The sequence below is a fragment of the Corvus kubaryi genome, unplaced genomic scaffold (assembly GCF_017639235.1).
Source record: "Corvus kubaryi isolate FWS band 111438036 unplaced genomic scaffold, C.kubaryi_AGA036_p1.0 121, whole genome shotgun sequence".
NCBI lineage: Eukaryota > Metazoa > Chordata > Aves > Passeriformes > Corvidae > Corvus > Corvus kubaryi.
Window position 1 is genome coordinate 818,714 of NW_024580656.1, and position 17,088 is coordinate 835,801.

Sequence of the window (17,088 nt, forward strand, 5' to 3'; positions counted from 1 at the left end):
AAAACTGAGCAGGGTGAAAGCTGACAATTCAGCCACATGGGTTCAGCATCTGAGCACACTCCTTGGCTTCTTATTTAGGCAGTAGAGGAGGCCTCTGGGGCGGGCTGGGTGTGGGTGGGAACCCTTTGTGCCTTGTGTGGGGTTGTGTAGCCATAGCCAGGCTATGTGCAAGTGGAGCTGCAGCTGTGGCCTCATCTCTGGCAATCTCCAACCTGAAATTGGGGCACCTCATGGACAGGACAGTGCACTGCTGCAGCAGGGGTATTCCCAGCTGCCAGGAGCTGCTGCCTGTCCAGCCAAGCTCATGATAGTGGAAAGATGGTGCTTGTGACCATTGATGCCCTGGCTGTTCCTGGCTGCACCAGCACCTGGTGAATGCAGCCAGGGATGTGTGCATCCATGCAGGCAGCTGTGCGAGGCTCAGGTGTGAGGGGAAGGGTATGAGAGGGAAGGGTTGGATGGACAGACGGATGGGGAAGGGCACAGCCCAGGTTCCAGGCAGCTCCCCAGCACTTCCATGCCAATATTTGCTCTTCTGCTCCTCTTCCCACTCCTCTCTGCCACCTGTCCTGCCCCGTCCTCCCTTGCCTGACCGCTGACTCTCTGGCTGTCCCATGCCTCTTCTCTCCTGCCTCCTCTCTGTCTCCTCTCTCTGTGCCTAGGGTGCCTCCTCCAGTCTAGTGGTGAAGTTTGCTGACACAGATAAGGAGAGGACCCTCCGCCGTATGCAGCAAATGGTGGGGCAGCTGGGGATTTTCACTCCATCTCTCTCCCTGCCGTTCAGCCCATACAGCGCCTATGCGCAGGCTGTGAGTATCCCGTGGGGGTGGGTGGGGAACGCTGCCCTGCTGGCCCCGGGCAGCACCTGGGAGACCACAAACTGATCTCTTGGCAACTGTGGGAGAGCTTCCCAGCACCTGAGAATGCTCCTGGCTCGTTTCTCCAGTCAGCTGCCTTGTCTTGCACAGGTTTTGTGCGCTTTTCTCCTGGGATGGGGGGGCAGGGGAGAGCTGGGGCCTCCTCAAAGTGAGCCTGGGATTTCTCTGATGTGGAGATGTTGGGAACAGGTCAGTCATGACCCAGTATCTTTCTGTCTTGTTTTGAGGACAGCTCGGAGCCATGGTTTCTGGGCGATGTCTGCCAGATATGTGATACCAACTTGTGAACCCTTCCTCTGGGTCTGTGGCACAAATATGTGCTTCTCTGGTTCTGGAACACTAGGAGAGCTCTGGGACCCAGCTTCATGAGTTTATTTCTCTGCTGAAATACCCTTTTCCCCCCAGCTGTCCTTGGCTCCCAGGTTTTCTCACTTGGCCAGTGGGACTGTGGGGTTTGCAAGATGGTGGACAGGGAGCAGTGGGTAGCAGAGAGCCAGAGGTGTTCCAGCAGCCTGGCTGTGCTTTGGGTTTTAGTGAGAGAACCTCCTTGCCTTGGAGCCATGGTGGTAACTGCCACTGATGTTCGAGGTAGGTCCCAAACTCAACAAGTCCCACATCAGCTGTGGTGGAGCATTGTTTGAGCCCTTGGTGACTATCATTTTCAGGTCTCCATGCATAAAGTGTAAAGCCCATGGAAGGAGGCTCAAAAATTGCTCAAGGCACAAGAGGTTCTTGTCTCAACAAAGAACTCAAAAGTAGATACTGTTACTGAAAGTAATTTTCCAGGGGGGAGTGCAAATAAACCTGTTCTTCTCGTATATGTGGACACCTCTTTCTCCTCTGGCTTCAGCAGCTCCTTTCTTTCATTCGTGTGACAGAGAAGGAACTCTTTCTTTTATTGGCTGTTTCCTCTCAAACATTCCCCAGAAACTGCCAAATGCCTTTTAAGTGTGTGGATGAGAAAAAAGGAAATACACATGAGGCTCCATAACTTGGGGGAATTTTGCAAGCCAAACACAGAATTGGTCCAATACAGATTATTTGACGAACCCTTTCTGACCAGGCACCATCTTTCACCAGGAATCTTCTGTCCAGCCCAGGAGCCAGCTGCACCTGAGGTTGTAGCTTATCTGTAGCTAATCTCTGTGGGTCACCCATGAGATGATCATCCTGGTGTGTCTCCTGCTGTCCTAGAGATGGCCCTGACTTGGGCATGGTGTGGTGGTGAAGAAGGTAGGAATGGACCACACAGTGAGGTTATGATGGCAGGAGGTGCTTTATCAGCTTGAGCTCCAGGCTATGTAAGGAGGACGAGCAGTGAGATCTTCCAGACTCAGTCTTTTAATCTTCAGGAACTCCTGCTGATGACAAGAAGGCAGTCAGGTCTAAGCTGTGCCTCCTTGCTTATCTGCATCTTCTTTCTCCTCAGTTGTCTGTTACTGTGCTGCTCTGTCTCTGATTCTTCACTGGCCTTCCTGCTCTGTGACTTTATTTTTGCTTTCCCCGTGACTCGAGACTCAGCCTGTCTCACTTTTTCAGGATTTTTTCCTTCCTTTCCTTTTAATTTCCACTGGGTTTGGTTCTCCTTTTTTTTTTTTCCCCGAGGCACTGACCTCACACCTGGCTTTCCTCTCTTGTGCCATCCTCATCTTTGGTCTCCCTTCTGGGAGGAGAGATCCCAGCCAGTCCTCATACAGCGTCACCATCAGAGGGAGAGGGAATCAGCCCTTTGAAATGCCATCTAACATCTCTGAAAGTGGAGGCAAAAGAGAGGGACTTCCATGCTGAATCTCATTAGGGTTCCTCAAACTGCTCTGCCATGGGCAGCCCTTGGGAGCTGGGACCTCTGGTAAGCCAGGGCTCAGGGGAAGCCCAAAACTCCTCGTGCCTTCCTGATTCTGGGCTTGGAGGAGTAGATGCTGCGCCCAAAGTTCCCCCCAGGGCTGGGAGATGCAGCTGACCATTATGGATGTGGCTGAACCAGACTGACAGGAGCGAGTGCTGCTGGGGTGAACTGGTGCATCAGAGGCACCACAGGTTCTTAGAGTCATAATTTATTACACACCAACTTTCTCTCCCTGTCCCCACGGGGTTTGCTGTGTTACCGAGCCAAAGTGGTCCCCAGGAATTTAGGAAGAAGTCTGGAGCCTGGGTTGTTTTGTTTTTGTTTTCAGTTGCCTGTTTTAAATTTATATTAATAGCCTTTTTCTTCAAAAACAATCTCAAATTAAACATGAAATAATCATACACTAAGTTCAGTCTAAAGTTACTCAGATCTATGCAAATATGCAAAATAAGATACTTAAAATAGTCAAACAGTGCATGTTAGTTGAAACTGTAAGAAAAAGTCTCATCTGGGAAGTACAACTGGCTAAGCATCTGAAAGCAGTTTATTTCAGTGTTTAAATCAGGCTTTGATCCCAGGTGCCTCTGCAAATGAGTTCATTTTATTGAACAAGTTAGTTCAGGTGGACTCAGGGAAATGTTTGGGAGCTGAAAAAAAATAATTATCAATACAAAAGAGACCTAAAGTCTTTAAAAAGCAGCTAGGGCAATTTACTAAGTGCTTATAATGGTCGAATATTTCTTGTATATCATAAATCAATTAGTTCCAAACACAAAACATAATTTATGCACACCTCCCCCCCTTTTATTTCTGCTCTTATGGTTCATTATGGTAATTTTATGCAAGTGATGAGAACAATTCCAGAGTGCCAGTTTGGTGCTCATGCAGCTGGGTGGAGGCCTTGGTCCGGCCAGAGCCCGGCACAGAACAGGCGTTAATGAGGAAAGAGAAGATCAGTGTTCACAGAGTGAGTAGGAAACGCGTTGGTTCCTGCACCCTTGAGTGGGGACAGTGTGGGGACAGGAGCAGGAACACGTGGGGGCTCTTGCACAGAGGCTCAGCAGGGCCCTGTGACCCCAGGGAGGCCACCTTTCGCTGCAGTTCTGGCTCGGGGTGGGTGGCTCCTGATGACAGGAGTGAATCCAGCTCCAGGGGAGCCAAGGATGATGTGGTGGTGAACAGGGAGGTGATACCAGGGTTTTTCCTGGTCACAGAAGTGACCCTCTGTGCTGTCAGTCCCCCTGCCCGCAGAGCCCCTGCCTTGGGACAGGCCTGGGAGCACTCACCCATCCCCAAAAAGGGCTCGAGCCAATTTCACCCCATGGCTTTGCTTGTGCCAGCTTACAGGGGCAGCCATGCTATGAGATTCCTCTTCTTTTTATGCAAAAGCAACGATCAGCTTCTGTGTGGAGGAAACTGGGAGGTTTAGCTTGCCATGAACTTTTCACAGTTACCAGATCCTTCAGCGGAGCCCTGGGCCAAACTGCCTTGCAGGCTTCACCCCTTTGTGAAGAGGTAGGCTCCTGGAGAGCTGTGTGTTTGTGGTGCAGAGCAGACAGTGGGATGTGGCAATGTAAGGAAGATTTTTGTTGTTTCCTTGGGTTTTGCTTTGTGTCACCCCTCAGCACCTCCTGAGAATCTCTGGTTTCCTAAGAGCCGTGCCTGTACCTCCCCTGCTCTTCTCGCTTGATGTGAAGACAAAGCTGATAAAGGGGCTGGATAATTTTGTATCCAGAACTGAGTCTTTGTTGCCACTGCACTCTGAGGGGATCTTATGCTCCCGCTGATGGTCAAATAGGACCAGAAGGACTTTTTCATCTCTTAGCCCTCGTCCCAACCTTCCCACCCTCCCTTTTGTACTGTGCATCTCTGCCTTGGCAGGTGTGTCATGGCACCACGAGGAGCTGATGTCCCCTGGCCCCAGGGTGCAGGCCAGTGCCAGAGGACAGGCTGAGCTCAGTGGATCACGGGGCAGACCTCTGAGGGCAAAGCAGGCCACAAGAACTGGGCCTGGGCACACACCTGGTTGCACAGCAGGGTGCCCGTGCCAGAGTGAGCCCTGTGTGTCTCCCAGCACCTTCTGCTCGTTGAGGCTGGGCAAAAGCAGAGGAATTTGGACTCCGTTCCTCGAGGCAAAGCTGTGCTATTTAATGTCTGGCACTGTCCCAGGAGAAGTGACCAGGGAGAGCGGCCTGTGCCTGACAGTGCAGAAGGGCCTGTGGGCAGACGGTGCTGCTGGCTGCCAGGAGCACAGCCCTGCCCTGCTCCCTTCCACTGCAGGAGCTCTCTGAGCCGAAGGGACCTGTCCCGATGCCCTGGTGCCCAGCTGAGTGAGCTGAGACCCCTTGAGGCTGCTGGCCCACGGAGCGGGTGAGGCATGGAGGGTGCCCAGCCGCGGCCCTGGCTTTGTGGACTGGGATGCCCCCCGAACTGTGTCCCCTGCCTGCAGGACGGGGAGCTGTGCCCAGCTCTCGGGGGCTCTTGTGGGTGGCCAGGCCACTGTCCCACCTTGGCAGGGGCAGAAGCTGTTTGAGTACGTGGCTGCAGGGACCTCGTGGGCCCCGGGTATGGAGACGGGGCTTGGGGAGGACAGCCCTCACTGCCCACCCCAGTAGGTCTGGCAGTGTCGGGGGAAGCTCCAGGGCAGGTGGCAGGACCTGGTGGAGGTGAGAGCCAGGCTGGTCTGTGCAGCCTCCCCCAGCTCTGCAGGGCCCTGGCAGCAGGAGGCCCCAGGCAGTGCCAGGCCCTGACTGCACGGTCCTGCTTTGCAGCTGATGCAGCAGCAGACCACGGTTCTCTCCACCTCCCACGGCAGCTACCTGAGCCCGGGCGTCGCCTTCTCCCCGTGCCACATCCAGCAGATCGGTGCCGTCAGTCTCAATGGGCTGCCAGCCGCTCCCATCGCACCAGCGTCAGGTGAGTGCCTCCCCGGCCGGGGAACCTCCTGCCCCAGCACTCCCAGGTGAAGCAGTTCCTGCCCCTCCAGGCTCAGCAGCTGCATTAGCTCTCTCCTTTCTAACAACACAGCCTCTGAGCACAGCAGTCTCTGCTCTGCACAAACGCCTGCAACCGCCCCTCACGTGCTCAACACACATCCTCTTGCCCTACGGCCATGCATTTTTGCTGCAGTTTTTCCCTTTTGTACAGTGAAGAAGGACAGGGTTCCCAGGATTGCACTTGACTCTGAGGTCAGCAGTGCTATTGTTCATGATCATCCCACAGCAATAATGCATACTGGGTTCAAACCCCTGTCAGAACAGGCATGTGTCATGCCAGGTGCTGTGCAAACCCAGATCAAAGATGTTCCACCCCAAAGCTCTGACAGCACTCAGGGCTGGCAGTTCTGCACACACTCTTCCCACTAGTGCTGCTTCTTAATTTTGTGAAGGTTTCAGCACCAGTCTGTCATCTCCATGTGCCAAATAGAAGAGATAATGGTTTCATACACACCAGTCTTGCCAAGCAGGTGGAAAGGGGGAGCAGGGGCTTTGTGGAACTTTGACTTTGATGGGGTGTCCTCTCTTCTTGTTCTTCAGGGCTACATTCACCACCTCTCCTGGGAACAGCGGCCATGCCGGGACTGGTGGCACCCATTTCCAATGGATTCACTGGCGTGGTACCATTCCCAAATGGGCATCCAACCTTGGAAACAGTTTACACCAATGGCCTTGTGCCATATTCAGGTATTGAGAGCAGTAAAAAAACCCCACCATGCAGAGACCTAAGGAACTGCATTTAGTTCCTCTTTTCTGGATTCCCCACACAAAACACTTTTGTAGCTCCCTCTCAGGCAGGCACTGAGACTCACTTGGGGGCGAGGGTGGGAAACACCACTACACACACACACACACACACACACACAGAATGCATGAATGATTCCCTTTGCTGTGCTTCTGATTGTGTTTTTCCCTGCAGCCCAGAGCCCTTCAGTAGCAGAGACTTTGCACCCAGCCTTCACAGGAGTTCAGCAGTATGCAGGTACCAGCTTCCCTTGTCTCCCTCAGGCCCTTGTGTGGCTGACCAGATCCTCAGGTAAATGGTTTGTTCTGTCTCCTTGGGCTACAGCTGTGTATCCAACCACCACCATCACCCCCATTGCACAGAGCATCCCTCAGCAACCTCCCATCCTGCAGCAGCAGCAGCGAGAAGGTGAGAATCAGAGTGGGAATGGGTGTCCAGTGGTGTGGGTGGAATTTGTGGAGCTCACCTTCTGCACCACAGAGCCAATGGAGAGGAGGCAGCACTAATTTTTGTCCACTGGTCTTTAATGCTGGAGCTGGGTTATAGAAACAACCTCATGTCTGCAGTGAGTGGACTGGCAAGGATCACAGGATGCTTGCTGTGCAAATTTCCTGACCTCACATCTGGCCAGATGCTGCCAGGTGCAAAGGGACAGTAGGCCCTGGAACACCTTTCACACCAAAGGGGATGAGAGTCAGCACTTTCCCTATGCAGTCAGGGGCAAAGAGCCGTCATCCCCCTCTTTGCTGATGCCAGAACCACAGTGGAACCAGTCAAGCCAGCCCCTCCAACATACTCTCCTCTCTTTTCAGCCTTCATAGCCTACTGAATTTATTTTCAGCTTATTTCAAAACTGGCCTGAATAGAATTTGGAGGCAAAGGCATTTTCTCTTTGCTCCTGATTGGTACAGCAAGTGTCAGCAAGGGAGCAATTTCTTGTGCTCATAACGAGCAAGTGAAGGAGTGGACAGGATCAGGTCAGCCCATAAATTGGATGTGTGGCAATCCAGGAGGTTTCCAGTTAAGGGTGTGGTTTATGGACTGAAGGCAACACTGCAGGGAGTGCTACAGCAGCAGGTCTCACACAGCAGCGTCTGCTGCTCTCCTAGGACTGGGACAGCTGTGAGCTCTCACCTCAGCTGATTTCCTTCCAGCAAAACAGCACCCAGACACTCACAGTGCTGGTTGTGTCCAGCACCCAGTGTAGGAGCTAGGCAAGCTTTGAAAGAGAATCTGCTCTCCAGAAACTCCAGCTTTGTATGGAGCCTCCCAGTTGCTCTTAAAGAGCTGTGAGAACCCTTCATGGACCAGTGACTGAGAGACAAGCAAGGGGAAGTCAGAGCAGAAGGAGGCAGTGCTAGGGCTCTCCTCCAGTGCTGTGCTGTGAGTTGAGCCTATTTCTCTTCCCCTGCCCTTTGGGGCTTTCTGTTTTGTCCTTCCCCATTGCCCCTGTACCTGCAGGTCCTGAAGGCTGCAATCTCTTCATCTACCATCTCCCCCAGGAGTTTGGAGACAACGAGTTGATGCAGATGTTCCTGCCCTTTGGCAATATCATCTCCTCAAAGGTGTTCATGGATCGTGCCACCAACCAGAGCAAGTGTTTTGGTAAGTGCAGGCAAGGGAAGCATGATCAATGACACTCATATTGGGCATGGTGCCAACAGTGCCACTGTCACCCATCCTGTGTCCTTCCTTCAGGTTTTGTAAGCTTTGACAACCCATCCAGTGCACAGACTGCTATCCAGGCCATGAATGGCTTCCAGATTGGCATGAAACGCTTGAAGGTCCAGTTGAAACGGCCCAAGGATGCCAACCATCCCTACTGACAGCAGTGAGCAAGCAGGAGTCACTTCTGCAGCACAGGTAAACTGCCTGTACCATCAGGGCACAGCTCTAGTCAGGGGTCCAGCTGCTCCCTGCAGAGTGGAAGGCCAGGAATGGAGGCAATAAACACAGCTGGTGGGGCAGAGGTTTCACCTGAGCAGAGTGACCAGAGCAGGCCTGGAGATAATGGCCAGGTTCAACAATCATCAGGCAAATTTGTGGCAATGGGGCAAGCCCAAAGCCAAGCCAGAGAGTCAAGATCAGGCTCAGGTCTGGTGGAGGTGAACAGGGTCAGACATAGTCCAGTGATTGCCAGGCAGGTCTATAATGATAATAATAAACATCGAGGTGGGAAGACAGGAGCTGGAGCCCAGGTAATGACATCCATGGAGAGGACAGGTCCATGGACAGATGGAGACTGGCACTTCCATGCTGTAGATCAGACAGAGGCTGATGGCACAGGGCTGTAGTGAGACTCTTGGAGCTGTGGGCAGAGTGTGGACAGACATTGCAGGTGAGGCTGGTCAAGTTCATCAAGGCCTGTGAGTGCCCTGGGGGCCCTGACAGGCAGATGGTTCCAGTGGCCTGTTTGTGGTCTAAGCAAGGTTTTACTCTGCTGTCCAACTGCTCCCAAAAAGCTTTTGACTGCCTGAAAAGGTTTTAAACGCCGGTAGTTTTCAATTGTTACATGGCCCCAGAAGTTAGTCTGCAAAGAATGCTTTCTGGGTTAAGAAGAGACAATCCCATGATTCACAGGGATCACAGAAAAGCAGAGAACAGGTGAGACCCTGAAGGGCTGCTGTCCAAGAGCCTACAGATGGGGAGCAAGGGAGGGCTGATCTGGTTTGGGTCAGTCATCGACATTCAAGCAGCAGCAGCAGCAGCAGCTCAAAGCCTGAGGTTTGCATAGATGTGCTCCTAATCTCCCAATTCCCTCCCTCCTCCCTTTCTGTTCAGGTGAAAGGAAAGTCCAGAGGAAGAATTTCTGCTTCAGGTTGATTTTCAGAGAGGCCAGTAAATTTATCGACTCTTTTGACACCACCCCTTTCCTTCCTCGGCTTCCCACCTTACCCACCCCATCTTCCTCCTCCCCTCCTTTCCAAGACATGCAATTAAAGAGAAGGCTCAATATCTGCCCAGGAGGAAGATTCTTGCCACGCCTGGACTCGCATATTTGCTGCTAACGTGGTGCAAAGCAAAGGGACCAGCAAACCAGCAGCCCCTGGGGACACGGAGCTCTTCCTCTCGGGGTGTGGCTGGAGTACATGGACCAAGCAAACCCACTGGTGTGTCTCTAGGTTACTGCAGTGATGTGTGGAAATTTACTTCCGTCCCTCCCTCCCTCCTGCTCTGTTTCTGGCCCTTTCATAGATAACTATAAATATATACAGTCTCTATTTTTTTTTTTAAACTAGCTCACAGGACCAAACTTTTCCATTCAGAGACTGACTGCTTGCAAGAGGTATTGGAAATGAGGGGTTTACCTTTGCAACAGTGTCTTCTCAGCATGCACTGCAGATAGGCCTGAACGTTTTGGAGGGCGGGGGGCTGGGGGTGGGTTGGGGAGAGAGAGAGAGAGAGAGAGAGAGAGCACATCTCTACTCAACACGAGCAAGAAGAAGGAGAAATACATTCCTCCAGGATTAGGGCACAGTCAGCTGCTCAGCTTGAGTCACTCCTCCACCTTAGCACCAGCCTGGTTAAGGATCTGGAGAGCTCTCAGTCTTACCTTTCCAAGGGCTTCTGCAGACAAAGCTCCTGGAATGTGGTGCCAGCCCCTACCCTGAGCACTCCCTGATTAGGCTGAAAGCACAGGAAACCAGTCCCTTTACTTAGAGGAACTGCACTGCCTCCCCACACATGGAACAGATCCATGTTTCACAGCTCTCCATGGCAACAGCATTTTCTTGATGAAGGCAGGAGAAGATGAGAGAGTGTGAGCAGATGCAATCTCCAGAACAGCTAGAGAAGCCTCCCAGGGGCTGCACACTGCCTCCCTGTGTCGGATACCCAGCACTGGGGAGTGGGCAGTTCTCATTCCAGATGAAACAGGACCTTTTCTCCCTCTGAATTCACACACCCGCTGCAAAGCCTTCCCCAGCAGATGCAAGGAAAATAGGATGAAAGAGGGTTCCATTCTGGGATTTTTTTTTTTCCCCAGCACCCCCTCCAAGAGAGAGATTATACATTATGCAGCATATACATATATATATACACATATATATATGTAGGGACAGCTCTATACACTATATACACATACTCTAAAGCACAGAATGTAGTTCAGAACTGGATTTAAAAAAGATCCCCTGGGAGTGGGGGGTGTGTCATCCTGACAAGGCACATCCCTTGAACAGTTTGGAACAGTCTCTTCAAGTTTCTACAAAAATAAGGGAAGGAAAGCAAGGCAGAACAGACCAACAAACCCCAGAGTGATTAAGGAATGAATGATTTCAATATTCCAGAGTTTGATAAGGTACCACAAACATTGGTGTGTGTGTGAGGGTGTGTGAGCACATTGAAATAGGAACAGAGAGTTGGTGGGGTAAAGTTGGTGCAATTGATACTGAAGCGAGCTATGGGGATTTTGGAGAATCTCGGCCAACTCTCATTCTCCTCCAGTTGCCCTTTGTTCAGGTGTTTGTGGCACAGTACCTTCACATCTCCTCAACCACCCTTCTGTGTCTGACGCTGAGAGTTTATGAGAGGTGAATGAAGCTGTGAGAGTCTGTGTGTTTCTATAGTCCATGTTTACTTATTGTAAATACCATTTTTATACTTAACATCTATTATGTATGTGATTTGTATAATGTACTTTATTTCTGCTACAAGTAATTTCATGAAGTTTAAACTTAGTCTAATTTTGAACAAAACAAAAAAAAAAAAAGAAAAAAGATGAACAAATGCAAAATGGGAAAAAAAGGACTTTGGGAATCCTAGGTCAAGCTGGTTTAAAACAAGCATTTACAGTTTCTTCCATCACAGTTACTGATGTGACTGTACAATGTTACAGGTGCGATACAAGCTTTGTCAATGTCAAATTCCTCACTCTGGTCAAAAAAAAAAATCCTAAATTTATTTAATAAAAGTTTTACTTGCTAAGTAACTGGGGCTCTAGTTCATGTTGTTAGTTGCACCTGCTTTTAGGTAATGCTTACACTTGAAGACATTGCCAAAGCTCTGGGCCAATTTAACAGATCCCATGAGGTCAGCAAACAGGCCTTGGCCCACAGAATCCAGGGGACCAATATTTCTTCACAGAGGAAGCATCAACACATAATACCAACACATTAAAAATAATTTAATTAAAATAAGAGATTAAAATTCTACTTCATGGAATCAAAAAAACCCAGTGAAGTCATGGAGCAGGATGTCCCTGGAATGTACAGACATTCTAGGACATCCTGTACAGACAGACAGGGGTTAAAGCTGGGGCTGAGAGAAGGCTGGATGCAGTAAAAGCAGGTGAGGCTGAAGGAGGAGGGGAGATGGGAGCAGGGCTAAGACAGAGTGAAGAGGGGGAAAGATCTCTGAAGGGTAGCAGCAACAGAACCATGGCTGAAGCAGGATGAGAGACCACGAGTCATGTTAGGAAAAGGGCACCTTGCCACCACTGCTGCCCTGCTCCTGCTTGACACCAGTGGTTGGGTGGGATGCTTAGTGGGATGGCAGGAATGTGATTAGAAGGGATAGAGGATGGGAGAGGGGACTGGGCATTAAGGACTGCTGTAGTTGTAGAAAGTCCGTAGCACCTGGTTGCTGCTGCTGGGGAACAAAGCCCAGAGACAGCAGAGCTGCTGCAGCCACCCCGGGTAGAAAACCTCGTGCGCCCGAGCGGCTCCTCCCCGGACAATGGCGAGCGCGGCCTCGGGAGCAGGAGAGGCACTGAGGTGCACTTTGCCCCTGCAAGGGAATGGTCAGAGGGTCACTCAAAGCCACACGGTCCCTGGTGGGGTTTGAACTGGGCAGACTGACCCCACAGGGCTCTGCCTGCTCCTGTTCCATAATGAACAACCCTGTGATGTGCCCAGGCAGGTGCACTCTCCCCAGACAGATGCACACACCCTCTCAAACAGAGCTGCTGTGCATTTTTTTGCATGCTTTCAAGAAGAGACACATTCCCGCAAACAAACTCTCTCCCAGACTCCTACATCCTCTTCCAAATACCTACCTGATATTCTCCAGTGCTGAATCAGTAGCAATCAGGCCCAGGATGCACAGTGTGACAGAGACATTTCTCTTCTGCATGATGAGCTCATGGCGCAGTGAGCCAAAGAATCCATCCAGTGCAAACTTGGTGGCAGAGTAAGAAGTGGTGAAGGGAGTGGGCATTTTCCCTGGAAAGGGAAAAGAGAATGGAAAACACCAGGAAACTGGGTGTAAGGAGGATCCATGGAGAGGGAATCTGGGCAAAGATGTAGGCTTTGTCATACTGCATCAACTCATGCTCTGTTCAGGTGAGTGTCCCTTTATATAAGTATAATATTAGAATAAGTATTGTTATATTATACTTATTATATATTTATTGTTATTATACACTGTGAAAAGCACAGTTTGAAAATGCTTTTAGGGGTGGAACAACAGAGAAAGAGGAACAGTGTATATGAACAGTATTGGGAACCATTGTTTCCACAAGGCCAGCACTTACTCCAGGTAAAGCCACCAACCTGTGAGGGAAGAAACAACCACCAGAGCGCCTCTGTTCTTCTCCAGGGTGGGAAGAGCTGCTGTTGCAAGTGCCACATAACTCAAAAAATTCACCTGGAATAATAAATGTAGACATGAAAGAAGCAAGAGGGTTTGAAAGCATGAGCCAAGAAAGTCAATAGAGTGGTCAGAAATGGAAAGAAGCACGGTCTGGATTTGGCTTTTCAGACATCAAGTGAGAAAAATCATCTCTCTGAAGATGGGGACAAACATTGTATCTATGAGTCTTTCAGATTCCAGAAAAAGCAATGGAGAAGATTCAGAGCAAAATTATTCCTGGGCTTTAAGATACAATTGGCTATCCCAGCTTTCTCTCTATGCTGTTCTTTAGTCTGCAATCTCTCTCAAAGACATCAGTCTCAGTTTGCTCCCCTTTTAAGCTTCTCTTCACTGAGCTCAGACTACAATGAAGCACAAAATTCAGCATCTCTTCAGAGCTTCACTGCTCTCTTAAATTTTAATTTCTTACCATGTCCCTAAGTTCCCACTCTCCAGCAAACAGCCTCCCTCCAAAATGAAATAGAAACTACTATGACCCACCTGAATGAAGAAGACTGAACCAAGAAAACAGCTCTTCATTTTCATGGTCCCAAAACCTGGCACCAGGGTGATTCTACAGGAAAACTCTAAATTTGTGAACAGAGACTCAGACAGCAGACACCATTTCAAACAACCTTAATTGTGTTCTGCAATTGTGCACATGCCATAGATCAGTAGGAAATGCTGGCTGCTCACTTATAGACCTTCCTGACCTAAACACAACTGCCTGTAACTGCCCATCAATTCTAAACTCCTGGGCTAGAAGGAGATAAGAAGGACAGAAGGAAGAAGTCTGAAGTTCTTCTCAAACATTTCTCTTCACAAATGTACAACATCCGAGCAAAACACCTCTCTAGCAACAAAGCCTCCAAAGCGTTTGATTTGAAATGTGAATGAAGTAAAGGGATTGTTCTCAGCCATTGCCACAGGCTTGGCTTTGCCTTGGAGCTTCCCAAAGCTGTCCCAGGAGAAGCCAGACTCACCCAGTTCCTGGTGAGCTGGGAAGCCTCACCTGCATGAGCCAGCGGGTGTATTCCACATCTCCAGTCCACTTCTGGAAACGGTTTGTGCCAATGTGGTTCAACACCAGGTAATCCAGGCCCCCTTGGACAGCAGAAAAAGCAGTCAAACAAGGGGCCCATCCCCTGACCACCAACCAGGGAGCTCAGAAATGCCAGGAGGGCTGAACCACTCCCTCAGAAGGCTGTGAAGTGCTTTACCATGAAGATAGATTAAATATGCCCATCTGGGAGCAGCTTTGACTGCTCTTCAAGAGTAGAATTGAAAGGAAAACTGTTTGACTTTGACAACAACTTTCTGACATGATGTTTCAGTGTGATTCAGACTCAGAACTTAGTTCTGGTGGTACATCTACGTCCTTAACACCCCTCTCAGTTCAGGGAACTGAAGCAGGAAGCTCCTACTAGAATGAGAACTGTCCACACACCTGAAAACCAAAGAGATGCCCAGGATGCTTACCCAGCTTTTGGACAGCAAACTGAATCACCTTTTCAGGCTCTGAAGGGGAAGACATATCTGCAGGGATATAAAATATTTTCTTTGCTCCGAGTGTCAGGCATTTCTCCATCACCTTGAAAAAGAACACCAGAGATTAAACAATATGGAAAAAGAATAAGAAAAAAGGGCACCTTAAAGCATGTACTACAGTCAGTGAGAGTCAATTCTGGACAGAGACACATTTACTTTAAAATCTACTGCTGTTTGGGCCATGGAGAGCTCATTCTGCATCCAGACTTTGAATCTGCATCCTGCAAAGAGTTACCTCAACTGTCTGCTAAAACAATCTGCTTTAGAAAAGGATCAAGATTCACTGTAAAAAACCCAATCTTCAGCAGAAATCTTCTGGAACAAGGGTTATGCTTTACATTAAGTTATTCTCTTTTTTCCAAAATAACTGGAAAAGAAGTCATCTTTCATAATTCCTTTGCTGTGTTGAGTATGTGAATGTACCTGGCAATGATATGCAGTTTTAGCTATTTGCTGAAATAATGCCTGCCAATCATTAGGAACTATTATTATGCTCACTGTCCCCAACTCACCTTTTGCACCATTTCACAGTGAAGAACTTTCCTTGGAAGTCACATATCCCCACAGTTAAAGAGTTGTTACCCTTTCTAAATATTGTCCCACTTCATAAAGTACAGATGAAGAAGCCTCGTCTATTTGAGTTGGTCAAAAAGTTGGTTAAAAATGCATTTAACCTACAAAAAGTCCTGGGTTTTCAACAAAACAGCTACAAATAGAACAATTTGGACTCTGAAAAGCTGCACAACATCACGCAGGAATTGTAGTTCATGAAGTATCTCAAACTGAAAAGGACCCATAAGGATCATCAAATCCAAATCCCTGCTCCTCACAGGACTCCCTCAAACCAAACCATATCATTGAGGATGTGGCCCAGATGTTCCTTGAACTCTGACAGGCTTGGTGCTATGACCACTTCTCCCTGGGGAACTTGCTCCAGCGACTGATCACCCTCTCAGTGGAGAACGTTTTCCTAATGTCCAATCTGAACCTTCCCTGATGCAGCTTCACACCATTCCCTCAAATAAATAAATGTTCAGGCAGTTAAAAGCTCAGGCACCATATATGCATCTTCTTGTACAGGCCACCTTCTCTTCGGGATTTATGCTTAACAACAGTTCTGAAGGAAAATTTATCATGCTGACAACTAATTTTTTTTGTTGTTTTGGTAAAAGCCTGAATTTCTCATGTCTTCCCCCATACAAGGAAGAGATTCTTACCTTCTGCAGCACAGCTTCCCTCCTGGCAGTCAACACAATTTCAGCACCAAATCTGGCATAGTGATACGCTATCTGCTCTCCAATCCCAGCACTGGCTCCAGTCACGACAACACGGGCACCAGACAAGCTCTCTTTTTTATGGGAAAGAGAATAAAAGATATAGAACTGAGTGAAAAAAAAAAGCCTTCTGCATATCATTTATTCTTTGCCATCACTTTGGAGACACATCAGCCCTCTTGTGCCAGGCACTGCACACCTATAGAGATGATTCTTGACACCAAGGAATTTACAACCAAAACATAAAAGGAGCAAGGCAGTAGCAAAGTGCCATTTTTTTCCCCAGAGACAGCAGGATCCCTGCTCTTAGACCATTGTGTTCCTATTTGTTTCAAGTTTCTCTTTGTTTCTGGGAGTGAAACATTGCTTTGGGGCCACCAACTCTGGTAAGACTACGGGCAGGAACGAGACCATCAGTCAAAGTCTGGAAATTCAACCTTTTCTCTTGTGTGACTTATATTTCAGCTTGAAACCACCCCCTGACGAGCCTACCTGGATTAAAATCGTCTTTCCAGAAGAAAGCTACGAGCCCAGCTACGACCCCTGTGGCACAAAGCACTTTTCCAATTGGCTTCATATCCCTCCAAGTTGTGAGGAACAAAGTGAAGTCTTGAAGTTGAGCCCTTCAGCCAAAATACTGTGTTCTCCTTCCTCTGATGCCGGCAGCCGACCTGCGAGAGGCACGTAAAGGCTTTTCTAGAACCGAGACCCCACCGGAGGGGTCTCTCCCCTGGGAGCCACAGCCACTTTGGTCAGAACAAACAGGATCTTTCACCGGCAATTCCCACAGCCCTCTGCACTCCGAGCCAGCCTTCACACGCCGCGAGCCTACAGGAGAAAAAAACCCCCTCGTGTCTAATCTTAGAGGACGCTTAATTCATTAAAGACTGATGACATTTGGCAGCAGTGACCCCAAAGCAGCCGAACGCCGGGAAGGAGGCGGCGGCAGAGCCCACAGGACGGAGCCTCGTCCGGAGGAGAAGAAGAGCAGCGGGATAAGCTGCTCTGCCGCCGCGCTGCGACACAGCGCGACAAAACGGGCGGCGGGGACATGGCCACAAAGGCGGAGGAGCCGCGCCCGGCCCCCGCCCCGAGCCCGCGGCCCTGCCCGGCCCCTCACGGCCCTCACGGCGGCGGCGCGGGCGGGGCCGCGCGCGGGCACGTGACGGTCGCGGCTCCTCCGCCTGTGTGGCCATGTCCCCGCCGCCCGTTTTGTCGCGCTGTGTCGCAGCGC

The 17,088-nt window shown here is 49.8% G+C and overlaps 2 protein-coding genes across 3 annotated transcripts in view; one reads left to right on the forward strand and one right to left on the reverse strand.

The window, feature by feature from the left end:
- Positions 1-11,392, forward strand: part of CELF5 (CUGBP Elav-like family member 5) — a 37,366-nt gene extending 25,974 nt beyond the window's left edge. For both annotated transcript variants that reach the window (XM_042040246.1, XM_042040323.1), the window contains exons 6-13: positions 663-809; positions 5,496-5,640; positions 6,261-6,407; positions 6,640-6,702; positions 6,790-6,873; positions 7,927-8,070; positions 8,164-8,328; positions 9,247-11,392. In XM_042040246.1, the coding sequence (XP_041896180.1) occupies positions 663-809; positions 5,496-5,640; positions 6,261-6,407; positions 6,640-6,702; positions 6,790-6,873; positions 7,927-8,070; positions 8,164-8,291 (858 nt within the window). In that variant the 3' untranslated portion in view covers positions 8,292-8,328; positions 9,247-11,392. The remainder of the gene's footprint in view (positions 1-662; positions 810-5,495; positions 5,641-6,260; positions 6,408-6,639; positions 6,703-6,789; positions 6,874-7,926; positions 8,071-8,163; positions 8,329-9,246) is intronic.
- Positions 11,393-11,566: 174 nt separating this feature from the next.
- LOC121670342 (hydroxysteroid 11-beta-dehydrogenase 1-like protein) lies at positions 11,567-16,963 on the reverse strand. Its single transcript, XM_042040457.1, has 7 exons — positions 16,347-16,963; positions 15,798-15,928; positions 14,512-14,623; positions 14,045-14,136; positions 12,954-13,047; positions 12,458-12,623; positions 11,567-12,189 (listed from the first exon to the last, which is right to left on the reverse strand). Exons 1-7 carry the CDS (start codon positions 16,429-16,431, stop codon positions 12,003-12,005), a joined length of 867 nt encoding a protein of 288 aa, XP_041896391.1. The 5' UTR covers positions 16,432-16,963; the 3' UTR covers positions 11,567-12,002.
- Between the last annotated feature and the right edge of the window lie 125 nt (positions 16,964-17,088).